Here is a 24,454-nt window from a genome sequence, read left to right as displayed (position 1 = left end):
CCTTATGCTTATCAGATCCGAAGGGTGTCCGAGCTCCGAAGCTTAGCTCCGGCTTCGCTCTCTATAGAAACGGCGAGGAGTAATGCGAAGAAAATATGGAAAAGCATCCCAAGTACCTAGTTTTGTTCAAAGATCTGACAAACCCCACGATCTACGAGGTCCCAGCAGAACATCCAAGAAAAAAGAGCGCAACCAGGTTACTGGGGAACCCGAACCGCACGTGAATATCGTCGCAGCTAGCAAATCTAAAAAGCACCACACGAGTACTTCTAACTGCTATCCTCTATGGAATCTGCGCTAGTAACACCGTAACCCGCCTCATTATTCTTCCGCTTGCGACACCAAATCGTCATTAGGAGCAGGATAAATTGTCACGAATTAAGCCAACAGGACAGCTGCAGGTGGGACAACCCAGTGGGTGGCGCAGGACGCACCCGAACCAATCATTTAGGGCCAATGAGAAGAAGCTCTAGGGTGCTCTAGAGAGCAGATGAGAGCTCAAGACAGTAAACCAATCAGCATGAGGGAAGCTCTCGATGGAGCCGACAGAGCACCAGCTCTAGGGAGCTCTATAGAGCACATGAGAGCACCCAAAAGTAGATAGTATATAGTCACTCGTTCTGGAGGACTCTGGGAGTTCTCCAGTGAGCAATTTCAAGCAATAGTCCTTACCTATTGTGCAGACATTGCGGCAAGCATTGTTGTGAACCTTTTGGCTTCACCGAACCTCACCCCATTGTCAAGATACCTTTCATATTGTCCCTCTCAGAGGATTGGGGCAAGAGATTCGTCACATAAATGGATTTCACTCTGTACAGCCATTTCAGGATTGCACGCCTAGTGACGGGCAGCACAGTGAAGAAATCGGTAATTACTACCTAGATAGCTACTTCTCGTTCAGTCTCTGCTCTTTCCTGTCAGTTTTCAGTCTCAACACTGCTCTCCACCACATATCCTTTCACATCCTTCCTCCTTAAGTCATATCCACCGGGCTGCCTTTTGAGATCCGCCGCTTGAGTAAGATGTGAGATGGATCGGCGCAGTGATGCTCTTTTGACCTGCAATCGCTACAGATGTCGTAGTTTCCTTCTTTGCAGAACTCGCAATGGTAGTAGATGGCCCCGTTGGGAATGCTGCCGCGACAAGCGTCGCAGGATATAACGGTCTCAGGCTCCTCCCCGTTATTCTCCACCTCGATCATGACGTCCCCTTTGTATTTTCTGACCAGGTGCTCGGTAACGACATGAGCTCCTCCGCGTAGAGCCCAGTGCAGCGGTGTACGCCCGGTTTTGTCCATGTGCTCTAGTTCGACGCGGTGGTCGGCGAGTAAGCAATCCACCACAGCCTCCCACCCCCGTTTTGCAGCCCAAGTTAGGGGAGTGTAACCATTTTCATCCTCAGAGTTGCGTTCAATATCCTCTCTGGTAAGCAAAAGCTTTACCACGGCTGCATGGCCGGCTGAGGCAGCCAGCGAGAGCGGCGTCGTGCCATTCACATCCTTGTGGTCAGCATCCACACCGGGTGTCGAGAGTAGTAACTCCACCACCTCCAAATGCCCATTCCATGCTGCCCGGCTCAGCGCTGTTCGCTTGTACTTCGAGTCCTCCCTGTTTGCATCAACAACCTTTTGACTGTCCGGGCGCTGATTCATGCCTAGGAGCTGATTCACCACGGCTAAATGCCCCTTCTCTGCAGCCCATATCAATGGCGTGCGACCGTATTTGTGCTTTGAATCGGGGTCGACATCCTCTTCCTTCAGAAGCAACTGCACCACCTTCTCGTGCCCATACATTGAAGCCAACGATAATGGCGTACGATCATCGTTATCCTTCACATCCTTGCTTACGTCCTTTCTCGCAAGGAGAAGGGCCACCACGTCGGCATGGCCTTTCGATGCGGCGTGCGACAGTGGCGTTCGGCCGCTCTTATCTTTGGCATCGGCTTTCGCGGGTTTCACCCCATCACAGCCCGGATTCAGAAGAGCTTGTACCACATCCTTGGAGCCAGTAAGTGCGGCCCATGCAAGTGGGGTCCGGCCATAAGAATCCTCGCAATCCGGTTCCTGTTTCAGTTTAACCAAGGTGGCGATGGTATCTCTCAGCCCAAAGTAGGCGGCAAGATGCATGCCTGTCCAGTGCCTTGGTGCGTTTTTGCTGCTTCCGGGGTCGCTGCTAGATGCCATCATGGCCTGCGTAGCCGCGCTGACATTGCCGCCGCTTTGGAGAAACCGCAAGGTAAGTGGGTCGAGCTGCATGTCGGCGGCCCGAGCATGATGCCCCCAACACTTCGCAGCGTAATCGTAAAATGGATTGTGCTTGGCTCGAGCGTCGAACTCCTCCCGTGATGAGCAAAACCCAGTGAACTCATCAAACGATAGGCAGGTGATGCAAATACCGGCGATGGACTTCTCTGGTTCGGGAAACTTGTCGGCAATGTTGCGTTTGAAGTACTCCTTTGCGGTGGGGTGAACGAAGCGGACAACCTCGGAATCTTCCACCACGGTTAGTAAACCACCGCACACGGAAAGGACATCGACGGCGTCGGGAAGGCCAGCCGTGTCGAGTTTCTTCTGACCGAGCTTCATAGAAACAGCCCGGCGGAGTTCTGGCAGGGTCAGCGGCCTTCTGGCGCAAGTAACCCAAGCCATAACAGCCATCGCGAGTTTCCGAAGGCCGTCCAACTGTCCATCAATCTTCTCCCCAATTTGGGAATATGCAAGGTCCAATGCATCAACCCCACTGCCGGTTCCAGATGCCTTACCCTCCGGCGAGAAAGCTTTCAGTGCTTCTGTGACTTCTGCCTTTGACGACTTGTCCCTTAAGGAATCCATGATCATTTGTGCGACGAGAAATCTGTGACTGCTATGTCAATTACGGAGTCGACTGTCATCGGAACATGGCTCGTACATTCCGCCCGCTATCTTAACAGTCTCAGTTTTGATTGTTTCCTGAAGATCGGCATCTCTCCAGACGAATGGTCGAAGGTCAAAGATCCTCCCTTGCACATATCGGTGAAGGTCTTCAGGATTCGCACGTATCATTATCGAATCATACCCTTTGAACTCTCCACTGACCGCGGGAATGTCCGAAGACGTTGCGAGGATGCGGACCGGGGACTCGGTAGGGCGTAATTTTTTAATTTCCGCCAAGGTGGAAGTCCATGATTTGGACCTGAGTTCGTATTCGTCCAGGCCGTCGACGAGGATGAATATGCTGGAGAACTCCTTGGCAACAGAACTCAGCGTATCTGAAACCTCCCGAGACGAGGGTCGTGTTCGATCCCATTTGTGCTCCCCGTAGAGTCGTCGTACACTGTCGGACAAAGCACGTCGTTTTTGGATTAGCTGCTTGAGTATGCTTGCAAGGATGTCGGGGGGTTCCTGGCCACTGTCCAAGCCGTAATCGCAATAGAAATAAGCGATGCCAATCCCACCTTTGTTTTGGAACTGCTTGCACAGATGCTCGACAAGGACAGCAGTGAGCATTGTTTTTCCTGCCCCGGGAGGTCCTGGCCAGAACAAAACCCTCGAGCTCGCCGCCATATCGCCCATGCTTTTGGTGAGGGTGAGCGTTGCCGAAGCTACAGTGCTTAGGTCAACCCATGACCGCACCTTGTCTTCAGCAAGAAGCCATTGTCCAGTTTCCTCTCGCTGTTGGGCAAGAAGAGTACTATGTCTGGCCGCATGGTTGACGGGTGTGAGCCAATCAGCAACCGCTTGAGTGTCCTCCTCCTCCATACGTTGCTCTAGTCGTGTGAAGCTCTCGAGGACTGAGGATGAGCGTCGGCTGTCCAATGTCAGACTTGTTCCATGAGTAAGGAGTATGTAACTACCTGGCTATGCGACTGAAGAAAAAGCCGAGGTTGCTAATATGAAGGGCTATCTGATCCCGAAAGTTGTGCATTTCAGCTGCGTCAAACGTGATCCGCTTCCAGGTCGTCACCACCTTTTGACCCAGGCCGCCAGACCGCGAAGCTTCCAAGGCCTTATAGCTGTCCAATTTCTTCTGCAGCTTTTGAAGAGTCTCCTTACACGCTTTGCAATACACTTGTCGCGTATTCTTCTCATCTTCTGAAAGCGTCCAATCTGAGCAGGCGACTTCGACGTCTTCAAGAGTGACGGTGAGAAGTCTGAGGCTGCATCGCCACTAATGCTTAGCACTAGGAGAACATCAAGTCCATTTTATGGGGAGGAGAGCCGCTTCACTAACTTTGTAGCAATGGCACTATATTCGATTGGCGCCTCAACGAATCTCTTTCGTAAATCTATCGCAATCTCAACGAGTGAAATGACATCTGACACGTTGATGAAGCTCATCATACCGGCTTGAGAAGTAACTACGTGGTAAAGAGGATGTGAGTTTGAAGCTTTCTACTGTGAATCAGGCAGGTAACTCCATTGAGCACTTGATTTATTTATATAACAGTTCTATGTTCTCTATGTCATGACGCGTTAGCTCCGCCGTAGCACACCCATACGCGTCATATACTAGCCACGCAAACGTCATAGATCGGTATCTACAGCTAGATCGGACGCCGGTATCGAGAGTTCTAAATCATTGTCAATCGCCGTGGAGTCGCCAGTGGCAGCACCTTCTATTTAGATCAAGCATCATGCTTGGGGACGTCTAGGAGCGGTCCCGAGACCCCACGCCTTCGGTGTGTTCAGGACTAATTATGTGGAAATCATTAACGTTAGCAAGGAGTGGGAAGACATGAAATACAACGGGTCAAACGCGGCCTTCTGAAGGTCGTGCATGTCAAGGGCATTGATATGGCTGTCGATGGATTGACGAAGCCCCTGTTGTATGAGAAACAAGCACGTTTTATCGGCTACTGGCATAACAAAGAGGAAGAAGTCCTAGATGTTGCGGGAGACCACGTGACTCTATGGTCCTCTCTTTCCATATCCCAGACAGCCCACCCTGTCCTGGCCTATCCTCCCACAGACACAATACATACATATCCACCACCACACTAGGCACCGTCAGTTCCTCTGCGTATAAGTTCCTATATTGGATGGATTGATAGGATTTATATCCCGAAAGGATAGGCACTAATGCGATGGGAATGATGGACATGTTAAACACCATAGAAATATACGTATAACATTATTCTAGAAAGGAGGTAAAGGAATAGCCTCATCTGGGGGATAGGCAGGTAGCTGTCTGTAGGGAGTATTGCACGTGTCCTATACCTATATATATCCTTATCTACCCACCTTTATATAGATACCCTCTCTTTTCTAGACATAGATATTATAGATAGTAACAATAATAATATCAAGATTGCTAGTTTTCCCCTATCATTGTTATATACCTATACCATATTTTCGCCAAATGTCTATACCTCTCACTTTCCCTAGTATACTTAGATAAGGATTATAAAAGACCAGTTAGCCTTAAGGTACTTTAATTCTATTAAATTATATAATATAAATAAGCTGCTAATTTCCGTCCTTATCCCTAGATATTTTATAGTTCGCTCCTTACTACCCCTTTGGCAAGATGTCCCTCTTTTATAACTAGCCGGTGCTTGTAATTAAATATCCCCTATGAAGTATGCCGTGCTAAGATACTCGGAGAAATCCATTGCTTTATGCTACATCGGTTTATAAGCTAGTGGTTTTAATCTAGCCTTTTTACCTAATATAAAGAAGGACGACTTACTTTGTTAGCGCCCTTAGGTTCCTTTAGCTTTTCTTTAAACTAAGTAGGGCAATGATGAGAGTGATAATGGCAGTAACAATGCTACCACCACCACTCCTATCTCCAGCCGGAGATATACTACCCCCATCCCCTTTCGGCAATATAATATATAGATTATAAAGGTCTGGCATCTTGCTTATATATCCCAAGATGTTCGAGAGGCCCTTTATATTCCGCTGATAGAATTTAGAACATTGGGTATAAACCTGCTATACGAGTAGGTAGTTATGCTAATTATAATCTTTCAAGTATAAAAGCACAAAGGATATTGGATATAACATGTACCTAAGATCTATGTTTAACGTTTACCTCTTTTTTGGCCTAGCAGGCAGCCTAGCAGGCAACCCAACAAGCAGCCTAATAGGCAGGTAATAGATTGATGGTAGGTTAGACTCAGGCCCTCATTGGATCCCAAATCAGGTATTACGGATTATAGAATTCTGTCTGTTCAATCGGGCAACCGGCAAGTGCTATACCAGGCGAAACACGAATGCGAATATATAATATCTTTTTAGCCTCTAGTAAATAACTATCTATTGTATAATAGTTATACTTAATGCTAACCTTCTATTACCTACAACTGGCCCCTAAATTTACAGCCATAAAGTCGCAAGTATCTCAAGAGAAAATTTCCTAAAAGAAAAAAAAAAAACTATCTTTCTCTAGCCGAAAAAGACGCTATAGTAAAAGTATAACTAGCAGAAGGACCCTGGCCTAGAATTTTATAAAAACGTGATATTACTAGTATTAGCTACCTTAGTATTAGGTATACTCACAAGGATAGAGGCTCCTAGGTTTAATAACATTCCCTCTAGTTACCTAAGACATACTTCTCTTACCAGCTAAGATAAAATATATATAATCTTTAGAAGGTTCTTAACCCTAAACTTGAGGAAATTACTATACCTTTAGAGTAAAGTTATAGATCTCGAGGCTCAGCTCTCCTAAGTCGACTATAAGCTTTAGCAAGATAAGAACGAGATTAGACATAACTTCCCAATACTAAAGAGTTAGAAAGCTTTTGCTTAGAATAAGAGGAGAGCGAGGTTATTTCGGAACATTAGGACGAAGCTCAAAGCCTATAGTATATTACTCTTCTAAAGGGATAGTTAAAAGTTATACTTTTGATAGTCTTAAATAAAGATACGGCTCTACTATAGTACTAGGATATCCTTTGGCTTCCTATTCCTTTAAATAAACATATTAGTCTTCTATAGTCCTGGTTAAACAAGGAGCAACCTCTAGAGGATAGAGGGAAACATTACCTAGCTAATACTAAGCCTCGAGGGGTATATGAACGATAGCGTCTCAAGTTTATATAAGAGCTATATAAGTTAGTATCACTTAACAGGAGATACAATAGTTTATTGGCTTGGATTGTTAGAAGAATACCCCTTGAGCTTTTCTATCTTATTAATAGGATTTTTATCCTTTATTTAAATATCTGAATATTGCTCTGAAAGCTAACTGGAAACGTCCTATAGGATTATATCATCTATTTTAGGCCCCCTAGTAATAAAGGCACCCTCTAGTTCTTTCCCAGTTCGAAAATTGATATCTTAGTCTCGATAGTCGCAGTGACTCGCAGTAGGCTTAATATTCTTCAGTATATTAGATCTCTACTTGGAGACCCGGAACCTAGTACGTCTAGGACTAGTTGCAATGTTTAGCATTATTGCCATAGCCTTTCTTGCCATATATGGAGCAAAAAAGAATGAAGTTCTAATTGGAACTATTAGGTAAGTAAGAAGTACCTGCTGCTACAAGCTTCACAGCTAATGTAATGGCAGCTATACAGCAGTTTTTATTATATTTATATTAACAACTCACTAATAGAGCAGCGAACATTACGTTGAAAAGGCGTCTAACCTATCCAAAGTTAAAGTCGTTAGAGGCAACCATAATAGTGAACTCGTTCCAAAGGCTGCAAAGGCCTATCCTTGATGCTAAGAGATAGAGGGCTGGGGGGGTTCGCAGACCGCAAAATTAAGTCAGATTCTGGATATCTATATGAACGGGTTAGCAAGGCATCAAGGCAACAAATGTACAACGTGTCTAGGTGAGAAGAAACATATAGTGGCATTCTTAGTCCGTGCGGTTGCTATATACCTAGACCAAGCCCAGACCAAACCAAAATCCAGGACTTACGAGTTTGGATCGGAGAAAGTCCACAGGGGTTCAGGCAATAGCTGGACCAGAACGCTTCGTTGCCTGTGGGTAAGCGCGTGATACTTTCGAGCGCGTCCGACTTGCGGAATGTCGCCAACCATTAGCCGCATTGTCTCGGAGCTCCACTCTGAAGTCATCATAGTGCAGAACTCGAAAGCTCAAGTTTTGCGCTGCTGCACTGGCTACGAGATGTCATCTTGCAGGACGCTCCGTTCTTGAGAGCAAAGTACCGGGCCCGTCTTCCAAGATCCGGTGTTTTGGTCGCCCCAGATCAACGCCTTTGCTATCAAGGTCAGGGAAGCCGCGCAAGAGAGCTTTGAAGACGACCGCGGTACAGCCATCGAGAAGGTGATCCCTGAGGTCTCCGAAAAGCTCAAAAGCCTAACAGCTTATTAGCTTGCCGTCGAGAAGGCGGTAGAAAGGAGGCATTTTGAGTTAGTACAGGAGGTGAAGCTATTGAAGGCCTAGGTTGCCGACATGTGTCGGATGGAATACCAAGTCGTCACCACCTTTACACCAGGTGGGCGGCTGCACCGTACCGAGCAGCTTGTAAGCCGACAGGGCCACGGGGTCTCCTGTCGCCTCCCGAGCTACCGGGCCAGAGGCCGGCGACGCCGTTGGCGGGACCTCCGCTTACCGCAATCTCTCGGTCAGACCATAGAGCTGCTCCGGCGCCGGCAACAGGCATAGTAGCCGCTGTCTCGAGTCCTGCGGTACTCGAGGTACCGGCTATGACCGTCGCGCAGCAGGGCCCGCCGCAGATCCGGTTCCCGCGTACGCTCCGTACGGTCGGGGATCTTTATCAGCTTTGGCGCCACGGGCTCGCTATGATGCCCTCCATTGACGAGCTGGAGAAGCAGTGGGGCTCGCAATGGCGCCCGCGTAACGAGCGGCAGATCTTCTCCATGCGGAAGGTCGTTATGGATGGGGTCGTACGGCTCGCCGGCACCAGGGGGTGGCCGGAAGAGGACGCGGTCCAGGAAGTCGAAAAGCAGCGCATGGAGGGCGGTAACCTGTCGCTAGATGCCCCTGCAAAGCACATCAAGGCGACCCGGAAGTCGTAAAAAGCAATCTTCAATACTGAATCTACTCTGACCGTCTCGCCATATACTGTAGATAGATATATACGTATTGATACCGTCTCGTGGGCATCTGCCCCTTAAAGTCCACTAAGATTTTACTGGGGATAGGTCGCTCAATAGCGCACTGCCCCTAAAAGGCCGCTCGGAAACCAGTTGATCGCGAGTTTCTCTATAGCCATAGCGATGCACAACTCGTAAATCGTATTGCGCGATGGCTCTAGACCATATATAAATCGCCGCCTACTTTTTTTTCTTTTTATGGCCGGCGATCCCATTTTTTTTCTGTTTTTCGGGCGGCCTGGCGGCCGCCCCTGGTAAGATAAAAGTGTTATTTCAGAGGCAGGGCCATTATTTGCGGGTCATCCAGCGGATCACCCACTAAAACTGCCCTGAGATAACCACACGTTACCTGGACTATCTTTTCTTCAACCGCAATGTGTATCTGGCAGCAAATGAGTCACCGCTGTGGCCATATCAGTTCCCGCTACAAGCTCGAATACTGCCACAAATCGCCGAGAAAAAAGTACGGGATTGTAAATATAAGGCCCATTACCCTGTCCACAAGAATCCTTCGGATGACGACTGCGCCGACTATGTCCTTGCTATTGTCGGGTAAAGCGTCCAGTCAGTTTGACAGCAGGCGTGACATATGAAGAACCGTCTACGTCACGCCTAGCCTGCTGTTCCAGGTCGAGACTCGATTATGAAAAGAGTAGGCGTGACATATGGAGAACCGTCTACGTCATACTAGCCTGCTGTTCCAGGTCGAGACTCGATCGTAAAAAGAGCAGGCGTGACATATGGAGAACCGTCTACGTCATACTAGCCTGCTATTCCAGGTCGAGACTCGATCGTGAAAAGAGCAGGCGTGATATATGGAGAACTATCTATGTCATGCCTAGCCTGCTATTCTAGGTCGAGACTCGATTATGAAAAGAGTAGGCGTGATATGTGGAGAACCGTCTACGTCATACTAGCCTGCTGTTCCAGGTCGAGACTCGATCGTGAACATCATCAGCATATTGATATATCCGACAAGGCGAATAGGAGCTAAGCTGTGCAGGTGGTACCATGACCACACCAATCAGAATGCATTTTCTTGACTCCTGAATAACTACCGCCTTTATATTTGCTGTTTCTAGGGCAGTCGACCCAGACACGAGCTGATTGTAGACATGGTTGAGAGTGGCATGAAAAACGCCGCCTCCCCTCCTCCCTGCCACCCGGGCGAAGATCCGCTGCTATGGATCGAACCTAGCAAGTCGGGTTGCACTTCTTCACCAGCTATACCAACATCCTCCTCATACGATGCAGAACGACGCGGCAACGGCGGACGAACCGCTGCTTGGCAACAGCGTTAACTACGGCACGACTGAAGTCACTATCAACGCAACCAGGCAGGATGACATAGATCGGAAGAAAGACTTGCTCGCTTCCGGGGATCAAGCAGGAGTCGAGAGGGCAGATGCCATTAATCGCGTCTGGACGAGCTCCGCATTTGTTTGGGCCTACTGTTTCATCTTCCTGAACTTCTTCGTCAACTCTCTCCAGCAACAAACTACTTCGAATCTCCTTCCTTACGTCGTCAGCGACTTCTCGGCACATTCGCTCATCCCGGCCATCGGCATCACTTCCTTTATCCTCAGCGGTGTTCTTAAATTGCCCGTTGCCAAGATGATCGACGCTTGGGGTCGACCGCAGGGCTTCGCCGTCATGACGGCGCTGGCTACGCTTGGCTTGGTCCTTATGTCCCTTTGTAAAGATGTCAAGACGTACGCGGCAGCCAAAATTCTCCATGGTGTGGGATTCAGTGGATTCACCTACATCTTGGAAATTATCGTTGCAGACACGTCGTCATTGAAAAACCGGTCATTGGCGCTGTCGTTCGCAGACTCGCCGTACATCGCGACTACTTTTGCTGGCCCGGTTGCGGCGCAATGGTTTCTTCAATACAGCTCATGGCGGACAGCGTTTGTTTCCTTTGCTGTTGTAATGCCGTTAACAGCGGTATCGGTATATGTGATCCTTGAAAGCAACGCGAGGAAGGCGCAGAGGTTGGGTGAGCTTAAGGCAGTGAAGAGCCACCGGACCTGGTCTGAAAATTTCTTGTATTTCACAATGGAGTTCGATGGTGCGTTCAGCCATGTTTTAATCTACGAATGCGTGCTAAACGTTTCCAGCTGTCGGAGTCATACTCCTCGGTATGGGTTTCAGCCTCTTACTTCTTCCATTCTCCCTGGCCGGGTCGGCCGGCAGCAAGTGGTCTTCGCCCGGAATTATCGCCATGGTTGTCCTTGGCAGTATACTCAGCGTCGTCCTTCTCCTCTACGAGCGCTACTACGCCCACAAACCTTTTCTACCGTTCCAGCTCTTGCTTTCTGGCGACGTCTTGGGCGCATGCATCCTCTCTACTACCTTATCCATCGCCTACTTCAGCTGGGATGGGTATTATACCTCCTATCTGCAGGTCGTTCATCAGCTCAGCGTATCGGAGGCCGGCTATGTCGACAACGTGTACAGCATCGGCAGTTGTCTGTGGGCCATCGTCGTCGGGTGGCTCATCAAAGCGACTGATCGCTTCAGATGGCTCGCATGGATTGCCGTGCCCATCCAGTTATTGGGCGGTGCTTCTATGGTCGTCTTCAGACAGCCTTACACGCCCATCGCGTACGTGATAATTTGCCAGGTTCTCATCGCCATCGGTGGAGGCACGTTGGTCGTTACGGGACGAATGGCCGTCATGTCGATCGCCAAGCACGGCGAGGTGGCGTCCCTCCTTGCCCTGTTAGGTCTGTCCAGTGCCATGGGGGCAGGCGTCGGATCCTCGGTGTCGGGCGCGATTTGGAGCAACACTGTTCATGCCGAACTGCTGAGGCTATTGCCAGACGACGCGAAGGACATGGCCAAGGAGATCTACGAGAGCCTAGAGCTGCAGCTCAGCTACCCCGTCGGCAATCCCGTCAGAGAGGCAGTCATGCTGGCTTATGGCACTGCGCAAAGACGTATGGTGGTCGCGGGCATGGCGGTGCTGTTGGTTGCCATACCGGCCGTTGCCGTATGGAGAGACGTCAGGGTGTCGGTGTTGCAGCAAGTACAGGGACGGGTGCTATGATCAGCACCGCAGCAAATGCGCAGCAATTCTTGGATCAGGACGGGCCAGAACCTTACTCCCGTAATCCCGAACCGACGAACCTCAAAGCGGGCATGACAGATTTGTCCATTGAGCCGGCGCCTCCTCTGAGTTTGGCATCGGGATGAGTGGCGGCCTTGAGGAGGCAGTGAATTCGTTAGCCACGAGGTTTGGGACGCGAAATTGCCTGCTGGGATCCGTCAAGCAGCCGGTCCGTTCAGTTCGTGAACGCCTAGTCAGTCCTTTTAAAGACTAAGCGGAAGAGGTGGGTCGGGGGATGAAAGCACAACTTTCGTATGTCTGGAGACCGGCGATTTTTTATGACTTCTAGTCTACCAATGGAGGACGACGAGGGTTAGTGATGGCGTCCAGCAAGGGTATCTCGAGGGGTTTCATGTTGGAACGCCTGCATTTATGAAGTTCAGGTTTTAACCAGCTTAATTTATCATATTGGTCGCCGGAACAATGGCGAGTGAGGTGATAAGTGGAGGACTGCTCCACCGGGATTCACCTGACCATTCCTGTCTATTAACACTCCGTAGCAGGAATGGCGTCAAGAACATGTGCGAAGCTTTCGTAGTTAATTGACCGACGCTTGCGTAACGTTTGGTCCGGGACGTCGTCAAGTTTTGACTTTACGTGTCCCTACAGGAGCCAGATGTGGGATGGAAGCCTAAGTCTATGCTGCGAGGAGTGCTTCGCCGGTTTTATCCTCGTCACTGCTGATGATGATCACCTCGTTATGTACACTGTTGGGATAGCGATGATGGGGGGGGTGGCGTTCAGGATGCTGGTCTCGCCAATTGCATTTGTTTCCGTTCTGAGAGAGATCTGGCTGCCAACTTTTGACTCGTGACGAGCAGTCGTCATCATGAACGCGTCAAGAGCACCCGTTTCTCAGGGAGCCACCGCAAAGCAAGAAACCAGTTCCGTTGGTTGGCGCTGCGCAAGTCTCTGGTTGGAGAAAATGTAATATGATGGTAGTTACATGCGCCTGCGCTCGAGTATGTAGATGGAACCACAAATCCTGATTGTCATACTGTCAATTATCGGGATAATTTCGGGGACTACGTGAAGGGTCCGGGCTCAGAGGCCTTGCCCACCTAAGACAAGCTATACCGACCCCATCCAGCTCCTTGATGTTTCCTTTTCTTCTTAGCATTAGATTACTGGTCGCCATAGCCAGTTAAGAAACACTCGATTGGACCGTTACAGTTTTGCGGTACCATATATTGGCAAACGTAACAGGTGAGCACTCCAAGAACCCCTTGGCGTGTAGACTCTTGTCAGCGATATTTGGTCATGACCAAGCCTCTTGTGGCATCAACCAAGCATAGGCTCGTCCAGGGCCTATCTCAACACGACACTTCCCGCACTTTCCACGGCACTGGAAGGGCTAATAACGGCGCTGCGGGTCATCGCATACTCTCAGGATACGAAGGATATTAAGAACAACAAAAAGAACAACATCGGCAGAGAAAGCTAGTTCAACTAACGTTAGCATATTCTGACTGGTGTACGGTAAGTGGATGCGGTCATGGCATCACCTCTGCTGTCTGGCTCCTATACGCCTTGTCGGATATTCATAGGCTGATGGAAGGTTTCACGATCGAGTCTCGACCTGGAACAGCAGGCTAGTATGACGTAGACGGCTCTCCATATGTCACGCCTACTCTTTTTATAATCGAGTCTCGACCTGGAATAGCAGGCTAGGCGTGACCTAGATAGTTCTCCATATATCACGCCTGCTCTTTTCACGATCGAGTCTCGACCTGGAACAGCAGGCTAGGCGTGACATAGACGGTTCCTCATATGTCACGCCTGCTGTCAAACTGACTGGACGCTTTTCACCCGACAATAGCCGCCAGGTCTCCAGAAAGTCCATAAGAGTGTCTGTCCATGAATATCCTAGTATGAATATGTAGCCCCCTCGCTGCCAGGGGACATGTTTACTTCCATTGTTGCCACTGCAAAGCTCTGAAGGACAAGATAATTACGAAGCATTGCTGTCATCATTGAGGACCTTTATTCTCATCCCCGTGGCAATCATGTCGTCGAAATCTAAGTTCAAGAGAGGGTGTGACCAAACATCTCCGCACCGGCGTGCCTTGACTACTTCCGTGATTACTTCCGAGACTCCTTCCCAGCCGGCCTCTCGCGGTCCTGAAACATCGCCGCGGAGCCTACAAGAACGACTTTGGGACGAAGCATACGATGGGCTCAAAACAAACGAGTCAAAAACTGTCGAGGCGTATGAGAAGATTCTCACGCGTGAGCTCAAAACGCGCGATCCAACTTCCATGAACTTGGCGACTCAGCGAAATGAGATTGAACAGACCCAGAAGGGAAGACGGGGCCAAATGGCGCAGATCGTCCGGGCAGGCTTAGAGAGGACCGCGAAAGAAGCAGCCGTCAAGGAAGGGATCCAGGATGGAATGCAAGCCGTATATGCCGTGAAGCAGATAGTAGACACGGCTGTTCAGGCCTCTCCCGAAGCTGCCGTTGCTTGGGTCGGCATCTGCTTCGCTCTAGAGGTCAGTTCCCTTTTCTCATTCCCTTGAGGCTACAGCCGTGGTCCGCTAACAACCGACAGATCTCTCGAATCCGATCAGCGAGGCTGGCATCAATCGCCAGGGGCTTACCTACGTCGTGTCGAGAATGGATTGGTACTGGAACTTGGCGGTTTTCCATCTCGATGAGAACAGGGCCGAGACGTCGTCTGTAGCGCTGTGGGACCAGCTCGAGAAGCACGTTATTCAGCTCTACTAGAAACTCCTCTTGTATCAGATGAAGAGCGTCGTCAGATACTACCGTAACCGGACCATATTCTTCCTGAGGAACATTTTGAGGATTGACAACTGGGATGGCAATCTGGACGAAATTCGAAATGCTGAGGACGCGGTTCGGAAAGATTCTGAACAATACAACACTGAGCAGATCAAAGATCACCTTCAAACCATCTCCATTGCCGCAGATTCCCAGCAGATAAAGCTTCAAGACATCTTTTTGGCTCTGCAGGACGAGAAGAAACGACAATGTCTGAAGAATTTACGGGTTACGGACCCTCGAGATGACAAGGCTCGCATCGAGAGTACGAAAGGAGGTCTGCTGGAAGAATCCTATCGCTGGATTCTCGACTACCCCGACTTTGTAGCGTGGCGAAATGGTTCGCAGAAACAGCTACTCTGGGTTAAGGGTGGCCTAGGCAAGGGGAAGACCATGCTATTTTGCGGCATTATCGACCAACTGAATAAGAAATCCACCCGAACCGGCCAACCGGCCTATTTTTTCTGCTAGGGCACCGACGCGCGCCGCAATAATGCGGCAGCGGTGCTACGCGGCCTCATATATTTTCTTATTATTCAGCATCCGCATCTCATCTCTTACGTCTAAGACCAGTACGACCATGCGGGCAAATTACTCTTCGAGGATGTAAATGCCTGCGTTGCCCTGTCCCGAATTCTCACAAGAATGCTAGGAGACATGATTCTTGCAGACAAGATAATGATCGTTGATGTACTAGACGAATGTAGGGCGGACCAACAACAGCTGCTCAACTTTCATTTCCGAATCGTCTTCATCTCTCGCGAAGTGGGTCGTCTCTAGCCGCGACAGGCCCGAGATCGAGCAGCAGCTAAAGCTGGGTGGCTTGAGACTAGAGCTTAGTCTCGAGTCAGAGTCGAATGCAGAGCAGATGTCTCATGCCGTCAATGCTTACATCGACTCGAAAGTGGCAGAAATCTAATCCCTGCAGGACCATGACCAAAGGGATCACATCTGAAACACCTTACGCCAGAATGCTAACGGCACATTTCTGTGGGTTCCTCTTGTTACTCGGGAGCTTCAACCTGTAAAGAGTTGGGAGATATTCCAAGTGCTTAAAGAATTACGGAAAGATTTGGAAGAGGCTTACGACCAGATGATGAATCAAATTCAACGGCTGAAGCGATAGAATCCCAGGCTCTGTCGAGATGTTCTTTCTACGGTTACTCTAGTATATCGTCCGCTTCACCTAGCGGAACTAGGTGTCCTGTCCGGAGTATCATCTCTGATTTCAGATAACGAAGAGGTCATAAGGGGAATTGTAGCCATGTACGGCTCTTTCCTCACGGTTCAAGACGACCGAGTCTACTTCATTCACCAGTCGGCTAAGGACTACTTAAGCGGGAAAGCAAGCAGTACAATCTTCCCAATGGGCACTTTAGCCGTCCACCACACCATTTTCTCGTGGTCGCGAGAAGGCGTGTCCAAGACGCTATATAGGAACGTCTATAAGTTGCAACATCCTGGACTCCCAATCGGCGAAATCAAGGCACCAAACCCAAATCCGTTGGCAGCCATGCGGTATTCTTGCGTGTTCTGGATCGACCATCTCTGAGCGTCGAAGGAAGAGCTAGCGGATAATGGGGAAGTGTTCACTTTTTTGAAGGATCATTTCCTCCACTGGCTTGAGAGCTTGTCTCTGCTGGGCCGGCTTTCAGACGGAATACTATCGATACGAAAACTTCTGCATGTCGCTCAGGTATGTATATAACGCCTAAGTTATGGTTGTATCCGAATACTGAACTCTGTTAGTTACAGTCTAGTAAGAGTACTAGGCTTGAGTTCTTGAGAGATGCTGAGAGGTTTGTACTTGGCAACTGGTCGATTATAAACCGGGTTCCGATGCAGGCGTATGGCTCCGCGCTCATGTTTAGTCCAACGAAGAGCAAAGTGAAGATTGAGCAATGGAAGGAAAGGCTATCATTTGTCAAAGAGGTCGCAGGTATTAGAGACCGCTGGGATGCGCATCAACAGACGCTCGAGGGTTATGGCAATACCATTAACGCCGTTGCCTTCTCGCCAGACGGCAAGACGCTGGCATCGGCTTCAGGCGATCACACGATCCGGCTCTGGCATGCAACAATAGGCGAGCACCGGCAAAATCTGGACGGTCATAGCGATTCTGTCTACGCCATCGCCTTCTCGTTGGACAGCAAAACGCTCGCGTCGGCTTTGCGTGATCATACAGCCCGGCTCTGGGATACAACGACGGGCAATTACAAAAACCTCAAAGGTCATAGTGAGTCTGTCTATGCCGTCGCCTTCTCGCCGGACGGCCAGAAGCTTGCATCGGCTTCAGGCGATCATACGATCCGGCTCTGGAATGCAACGATGGGCAAGCATTGACGGACGCTTAAGGGCCACAGCAGTTGGATCTACGCCATCGCCTTCTCGCCAGACGACAAGATGCTCGCGTCAGCTTCAAGCAATCACACAATCCGACTCTGGAATGCAACGACGGGCATGCACCTACAGACACCGGAGGGCTATAGCGGCTCTGTCAGGGCCGTTGCCTTCTCGCTAGACAGCAAAACGCTTGCATCGGCTTCGAACGATAACAAAGTCCGGCTCTGGGATGTACCGACGGGGACGCACCAACAGACACTCAAGGGCCACAGCAGTTGGGTTTACGCCATCGCTTTCTCGTCGGACGATAAAATGCTCTTGTCGGCAGATGATTGCACAGTCCGGCTCTGGGAGGTGGTGACAGGTGTGCACCAACAGAGGCTTGAAACCAACCGACTTCGAAGTCTAGCGTTCTCTGATAAGACTGACTATGAAAATTTCAGCCTTGCCCCAGCATCAGACTTATCCAATATATGTTTCGACCAGAAACTTATAGATCATGCTTTCGTCGTCGACAAGGAGTGGATATCGCGAGATGGAAAGAATATTCTCTGGTTTCCAACAGAGTACAGAGCCACATGTGCGGCTATCTATGGCGATACTATTGCCCTAGGCTATGTGTCTAGAGGGGTGACGTTCTTGAAGTTTGATTCATCTCAGATTGATACATGCGTCAGCTGATTTGCTATGTAATGAAGGGTCCTGAGAGGAGCAATTTCTTTATACCGTACCAAATTTGCCACGACAAAGAACAGTTTTGAGAAATCTTAATAGTACTCTTTCTTTCACCCCGACTAGGCCCCACGAGCCAGGCTCCTCGATGGTCGCGTCGCTTAGCAGTTCCAGCCTCTCCTCTGCTGCCATCATATTACCGGACACGTTATTACTATACTTGGCGATTGTGTCTCGTACAAGGCAAACTAGGGAATGGTCATGGATGCCAAGCTCAGGTACAACGAACACATTGCAATGGCAGCCTCTAAAGGGTTCGACACAGCGATGGAGTTGAAGCGCCTCAGGTGTCTATCTCCACTTGCGGCCAGGCAGCTGCTCGCAACTATGGTTGCCTCAGTGGTGGACTATGTCGTCCAATATTTGGATGCATGAATGCAATTGGAAGGCCGCGCCGGCTACCAACAGGCTACAGAGCATTGGGACACAAGCGATTGTGGGTACATTCAGCATCTCAAGTACCCTCCTCATCTGATCATACAATCCGCTGTCCTCCGTCTTCCACCTTCCACTGCCTGGAAATACTATTTTCCGCAGCGTGTTCACCCAGGGGACCAACGGCCTATAGTACTCCAGTACTTAAGGTCTGGTTGTACGCTCATTCCTGTCATCTAGCTCTTGTTCTCGGTGTAGCAATAACGTGTATGATAAGCGAGTGGGCATGATAAGTGAGTGGGCAACTTTCTTCCGGACTATTACAACTATCCTTGATTGTAATATAACAACACTGAGAACCAACTACAATTACATCAGAAACAACTGAATTAGATGCTTCCGCAACCTCCTGGCAAGTGCGGGCATTATGGCCAGGCTTGCCGCACGCACCACAGCACCGAACCTTCGTACGGCCCTCCCCTGCACCACTACTACCCGGCTGCGCTTCTTGCATCCCCTCATCACCCACGCCTCTCTGGCCTAGTAGATCATTTGCATCTTGTACCGCAAGTGATCCTCCAAGCCACCTCGTATATTTTTCTCCGTCATAGAGGCAAAGAAGGCCTCGCGGAAGGCATAGAGGAACTCGAGCTTGCTCACGTGGTTGATATGCATGCGCATCAGGTGCTCGATCTGCCGACCGTACGCCTGCTTTAGCGGCCCAAAGCAGCCGGCATCGAGTGGCTGGAGGTAGTGCGAGGAATGTGGAGGGATGCAGAGCGTAATGATGTTGTTCTGCTGGCAATAGTGCTCGAATTCGGTCGAGTGGTGACTCTCGTGGCCGTCGAGGATCAACAACCGGTACTTGCCCTTTGCCCGGGGCGCTGTATGGTAATCGAAGTGCTTGATCCAATCTAGGCCTACTGAATTAGTAGTCGTATCTACGTGTTTAGCGCGTTCGAAGCTTTGGCTGGCGTTTGACGAAGTTGTATGCCCAGCGTTTGCCGACAGGGGGCACGTCGCGTTCACGTAGCAGTTGGTTGGCCATATCTTCCACACTACACAACCGTGGTGGAAAACCTCGTGTAATTAGCTCAATTATGTATTGAACAATAGCCTCCTCTTCTGATCGCGTGAGCTTTCTCGAATTAGGCGTAGTATCGCATCGTGCAGGCAGGCCCGCGCGTTGTTGGGTTGAAGTCATACGGGCAACATTGTAGATCTTGGCTACAGTTGAAACGCTTAGGTTTTTGTCGTTTTGGAGAGCCTGGAGGGCTAAGATTACCCTGCCTTCATCTAAAGTAGCGGGCATGTTGAATGGTAGAAAAAGGTTGATGTTGAGGAGAGAGGTGGCGCGTCGCGTAAAAAGTTGCCCACTCGCTTATCATACATGTTAATTAGTAGTTAATCCTGGTACTTTTTTAGAGACTATGGTTCCGCCAAGATTAGATAAGACAAACCTACCCTAGACCTAGAGGGCACTAACGGCTTCAATAGTAGGTAGTACTAATATAATTCGTATAGGTCCTTTAGGCGGCCTTTTCTGTGTAGCAAGTCTGGATTCGGTACGGCTAAATGTCACGAACTGAGCTAACAGGGGTCAGTCACGCATGCGGCACTGGAGCGCGGGGCGCCCCGGACCAATCGTTACGGAAGCATTGGTTGGAGACCTTGGGTGCTCCCGAGTGGAGCGCTCCCAGGACGGGATCACCATCTACTCCCGTTGATCCCATCGCTCCCAGGGAGCACCGGGAGCATCAGGAGCACACCAATAGTCACCATGGAGGAAGCTGTATATAGTTCTACCATTCTGTCACTCATTCAGATAGCTAGCTTCCTCAGTGAGCAATTCAATCAGTAGTCCTCATCTACTGTGCAAACATTGCGGCAAGCATTGTTGTGAACCTTTTTGGCTTCACCGAACCTCTCCCTGTTATCAAGATACCTTCAGTTATCCCTTTTAGAGGATTGGGGCAAGAGATTCGTCATACTAAATCGAAGTTAACGGGTATATATTTTGTTTGGGACTAGGTTCGCTCGATATAAGCTACTAGGACTTATTTAAGGAGTAGTAAGACCTATGCTTATAGCTAACTATAGAGAGGGTACCATACTCTCTGGCCCCGGTAACCTACTTAATATACCGGTCGATAACTCGGGGTAGATAGACGGACTATGGAGTTCCTCTAGCTTCAGAACTACTCCCCTTGGTAATGCATATCGATATGTACCATCGCCATAAAGCCACGGAACATTATAACAGAGTATTCGCGTTGCTAGGTATGAGCTCAGATGGTTACGATGCGGTTGGGTCATCTCTAGACTATACAATTCCGTGGATAGACCTCTTTCATCGAGTTATTACGCATATCTTTGGCCCTTAACCATCTCTTACGACTTGCCATAGAGGGAGCTGGCTGTTAAGGCTCACGGGCTTGCTTATATCTGCCATGTCGAACGCTCAAGGAACGGTGACACAATTGAGGTAGTCACTGACGGAGAAGCTCTGAGCTGGACTCTCCAGGCTTCGGCGAAGACCATTCGAGAAGGCGACATTATCTGCTCTATATCTGGAAGCCCGCTAACTACTAGCATGACAATAGTTAGACTGTTTACGGATCACGTTTCCATCATTGTTGCTTCAGTCTCCCCCTCGGGGTCGAAACCACTAGAAGAGTTCGCTGAAATACGGAGGATGCGAAGGGCGCTTGTTGGCACAGGGCATGATATCACCCTCGTTTGGGACTGGTCGACATCAGATCCGCGGGAGCGAAACTGCGAGCCCCTTATGCGGGAAGCGAACCTGGCCCTTGACTGCGAAAGCGAGGAGGCTACAGGTGATTTGGTCTAGCAAACCAGATTACGGAATATATCCCGTCTCCAGGACAATATCAGATCCGTCGAAGAAGTGGACAAGTGGCTCGATGAGAGACTGCAGAATCGACACTCAGAGAGGAACATCCACGAACGTTGACGGGTTCGCGAGTTCCGCAGTACTAGAGATACGGAATACTTGTGCATTCCGCTCTATTGTCATGTTCAGCTGCACCTACCACAATTCCTATCCGCAGATTCTTATCTCGGTACATTTCGGATTACAGCGGGTTAATGAGATAAGGTTAGTCTCGGTTCTTACCTGAAGTGCCATCAGTGCTTATCTGCTGTCGGAGTCGGTAGACATTTTTGGAAAGGACGAACCCGCTCCAACAGGGGGCCGATAATGGTTCGTAGCGAAATGTCAACGCGAGCCCGGATTTCTCGGCGGCACCTTTCGGCCTTTCCAAAGGTTCCAGCGGCGCAACGGCTAGTGACGATAGCTATTGGCTTTGGCTGACCTGATACCCTGTGTGCTACCCCAGTCATATGCGGGGAAGCCCCGTGATACCCCAGGAAGTATCAGGGATCGGCTCCTCCGATTCAGGGAATTGGCTAGATCCGTTACACCCAGGATCCCACATGACGCAGGTGCAACGAGCCGCCATGATAACAGCCCACACCACGTAAATATCGCATTTGTCCCGCCATCCCAAGACTTCCAAGACCAGCCACACTCCGGCCTTGGCCCTTGGCATTCACACCATCACGACCCCTAGAACACGATGCAGCGACACAGGAAAACGGCCGCGGCGGGAGACGTACCCGAGGCGGAAGCGCAAGCGCAGCGGCTCAGCACGCGCAGCCACAGTGCCGAGGAAGATGCCGCGGCGCTCGAGCGGCTCGGGCACAAGCAGGAGCTCAAGCGCAACTTCTCCATGGTGTCGATGCTCGGGCTCGCCTTTGCCATCCTCAACACGTGGACCGCCCTGGCCGCATCCATCTCGCTCGCGCTGCCCTCCGGTGGCGCCAGCTCCGTCATCTGGGGCCTGATTGTCGCGGGGATATGCAACCTTTGTCTGGCGGCGTCGCTGGCCGAGTTTCTGTCGGCATACCCGACGGCGGGGGGCCAGTACCACTGGGCGGCGATTGTGTCGTGGAAGAGATGGAGTCGCGGGATCAGCTACTGCACGGGCTGGATCAACATGGCGGGCTGGGTTGCCCTGAGCGCGACGGGTCCGTTGTTGGGCAGCACGTTTGTGGTCAACGTGATTGCGCTGTTCAACCCGAGCTATGAGGCCGAGGCGTGGCACCAGTTCCTGATCTACATCGGGTTTACGCTGTTCGCGTTGGTCGTCAACGCCTTCCTCACGCGTCTGCTGCCGTACTTCACCAAGGCGGCGTTTATCTGGTCGCTGCTGGGTTTTGTTGTCATCAGCATCACCGTGCTGGCCTGCGCGTCGCCGAACTACCAGAGCGGCAGGTTTGTCTATGGCAACTTCCTCAATGAGACGGGATGGCCCGATGGCGTGGCATGGCTTCTGGGCTTGCTGCAGGGGGCGTTTGGCTTGGCAGGTTTGTTTGCTGGCCCTCACTTCGTTCTTTCTCTCGTATCAGGTGGAAGAAGCACTAACATGTCTTGTGTCATTAGGCTTCGATGCGACGGTGCATATGATTGAGGAAATCCCGAGGGCGCAGGTGCAAGGGCCGCGCATCATGCTGTACTGCATCGGTATCGGCATGTTCACGGGCTTCGTCTTCCTCAGCTGCCTTCTCTTCGTCGTGGCCGACATCGAGGCCGCCATCGACGCGTCAGCGGGGCCGCTGCTCCAGATTTTCATGGATGCCACCAACAGCCGCGCAGGCAGCACATGCCTGCTCATGTTCCCGCTGGTCTGCATGCTCTTCACCACCACGACGCTCATGACCACCAGCAGCCGCATGAGCTATGCGTTCGCGCGAGACCGCGGCATGCCCTTCAGCTCCGTCTTTGCCAAGGTCCACCCCTCGCTCGACGTGCCGCTCAATGCGCTGCTGTGGACGGCCGGCTGGGTCGTTGTGTTTGGCTGTATCCTGCTCGGGTCGACCAGCACGTTCAACGCCATCACCTCGGCCTCGGTTGTCGCGTTGGGTGTTACGTACGCCATCCCGCCGAGTATCAACGTCTTGAGAGGGCGCGCCTTGTTGCCGTCCACGAGGTTGTTCAAGCTGCCTGGATGGCTCGGATGGACCTGCAATCTGGTATGTTTTGACTGAAGCCTACCTACCCTAACTCGGTCAGGGTTGAGTCGCTGATAACCTGTCTCTTCAGGTTGGCATCGCCTGGACGATCCTCACGACTGTGCTCTTCGTGTTCCCGCCAGTTCTGCCGGTTACGCCGGACAACATGAACTACTGTGTCGTCGCATTCGGCGTGATTTTGCTCATTTCGTGTACGACCTGGGTGGTGGATGGCCGCAAACATTACGTGGGACCGAAGGTGGATGTCTATGCCATGTTGGAGGGCAAAGTAACGGGTATGGACCCCTCACAACCTCAGCTCGGGACTGCTGAAAAGCAGGTTGGAGGGCCGGCGGAGGACTCGGATGTCATGCGCAAGTAGAATAAAGGGCAGGAGGGTTGCAGTCTCGCAGATCTTCAAAGTGAGAGGTTGTGCGATAGAAGCAGAAATAGAGTGGAAACAGACGAGATAACAATGTTGGCAGGTAAGAAAATGAATGTCATCTTCACTCTCTGTGTGCTGTGCAAAAGGAAGATCTGGCGGTTGTTTTGTGGCGCCGACGATATCCCTTACCCACGAACCCGAGCACGATGCAATTTCAGGGGGTTATGGGTTTCTAACGTATCATTACCGTATGCTAACGTCTCAATTATGTTCTGGGCTGTTATTATCAGGGTTAGCCGCTCCATTTCACAGGGTACTAGTGTCAAATACGGTAACGGTTACACGCATCAGACGTAATGTACAGATTACGTGCGTCAGTACGTGAATGCTCGGTGGTAACAGTAAAGCACCCGTGAACCGTGGGTAAGTTACACGCTCCTACTAAGTGAAGTAGAAAGTGTGTAATGGATTACACTATGAAGAACTTGGGTAAGAAGTGGTTGAATTGTGTGGACTGGTTGGTGGTAAGTTGGTTAGAGAATTGGTTCTCCAGTAACGTTACCCCCAAAAGTTCCCTTTAAACCCTGGTGTGTCTTGCACCTTCCAACAACTACCTTACCTATCTATGACCGAAACCTGAGATCGAGCTTCGGCGCCGATCAACCCAGGGGGG

At 50.3% G+C, this 24,454-nt stretch overlaps 5 protein-coding genes across 5 annotated transcripts; 4 read left to right on the top strand and 1 right to left on the bottom strand.

The window, feature by feature from the left end:
* Positions 1-2,263: 2,263 nt before the first annotated feature.
* On the bottom strand, positions 2,264-3,739 carry B0T15DRAFT_409748 (uncharacterized protein; the record flags this gene model as incomplete). The annotated part of the gene is made up of 2 exons (XM_062865360.1): positions 2,264-2,852; positions 2,907-3,739. Coding segments are annotated over 2 exons (1,419 nt in total), but the record flags the coding sequence as incomplete, so codon positions are not given.
* A 4,866-nt stretch (positions 3,740-8,605) lies between these two features.
* On the top strand, positions 8,606-8,938 carry B0T15DRAFT_490361 (transcriptional activator of glycolytic enzymes-domain-containing protein; the record flags this gene model as incomplete). Its single annotated transcript, XM_062866673.1, has 1 exon — positions 8,606-8,938. One exon carries the CDS (start codon positions 8,606-8,608, stop codon positions 8,936-8,938), a length of 333 nt encoding a protein of 110 aa, XP_062723535.1.
* Positions 8,939-10,264: 1,326 nt separating this feature from the next.
* Positions 10,265-12,474, top strand: B0T15DRAFT_565239 (siderophore iron transporter mirB; the record flags this gene model as incomplete). Its single annotated transcript, XM_062870665.1, has 3 exons — positions 10,265-10,333; positions 10,376-11,087; positions 11,137-12,474. 3 exons carry the CDS (start codon positions 10,265-10,267, stop codon positions 12,066-12,068), a joined length of 1,713 nt encoding a protein of 570 aa, XP_062723534.1. The 3' UTR covers positions 12,069-12,474.
* Positions 12,475-14,134: 1,660 nt separating this feature from the next.
* Positions 14,135-15,831, top strand: B0T15DRAFT_549545 (uncharacterized protein; the record flags this gene model as incomplete). The annotated part of the gene is made up of 4 exons (XM_062870221.1): positions 14,135-14,620; positions 14,721-14,837; positions 14,874-15,252; positions 15,620-15,831. 4 exons carry the CDS (start codon positions 14,135-14,137, stop codon positions 15,829-15,831), a joined length of 1,194 nt encoding a protein of 397 aa, XP_062723533.1.
* Positions 15,832-21,612: 5,781 nt separating this feature from the next.
* B0T15DRAFT_522466 (amino acid permease-domain-containing protein) lies at positions 21,613-23,991 on the top strand. The gene is made up of 3 exons (XM_062868633.1): positions 21,613-22,751; positions 22,828-23,417; positions 23,488-23,991. The coding sequence occupies exons 1-3, from the start codon at positions 21,962-21,964 to the stop codon at positions 23,776-23,778; spliced, it is 1,671 nt and encodes a 556-aa protein (XP_062723532.1). The 5' UTR covers positions 21,613-21,961; the 3' UTR covers positions 23,779-23,991.
* Positions 23,992-24,454: the final 463 nt, after the last annotated feature.

The sequence above is a fragment of the Chaetomium strumarium genome (assembly GCF_033439665.1).
Source record: "Chaetomium strumarium strain CBS 333.67 chromosome Unknown B0T15scaffold_2, whole genome shotgun sequence".
Taxonomy (NCBI): Eukaryota; Fungi; Ascomycota; class Sordariomycetes; order Sordariales; family Chaetomiaceae; genus Chaetomium; species Chaetomium strumarium.
This window is presented reverse-complemented; position numbering and strand designations above follow the sequence as displayed.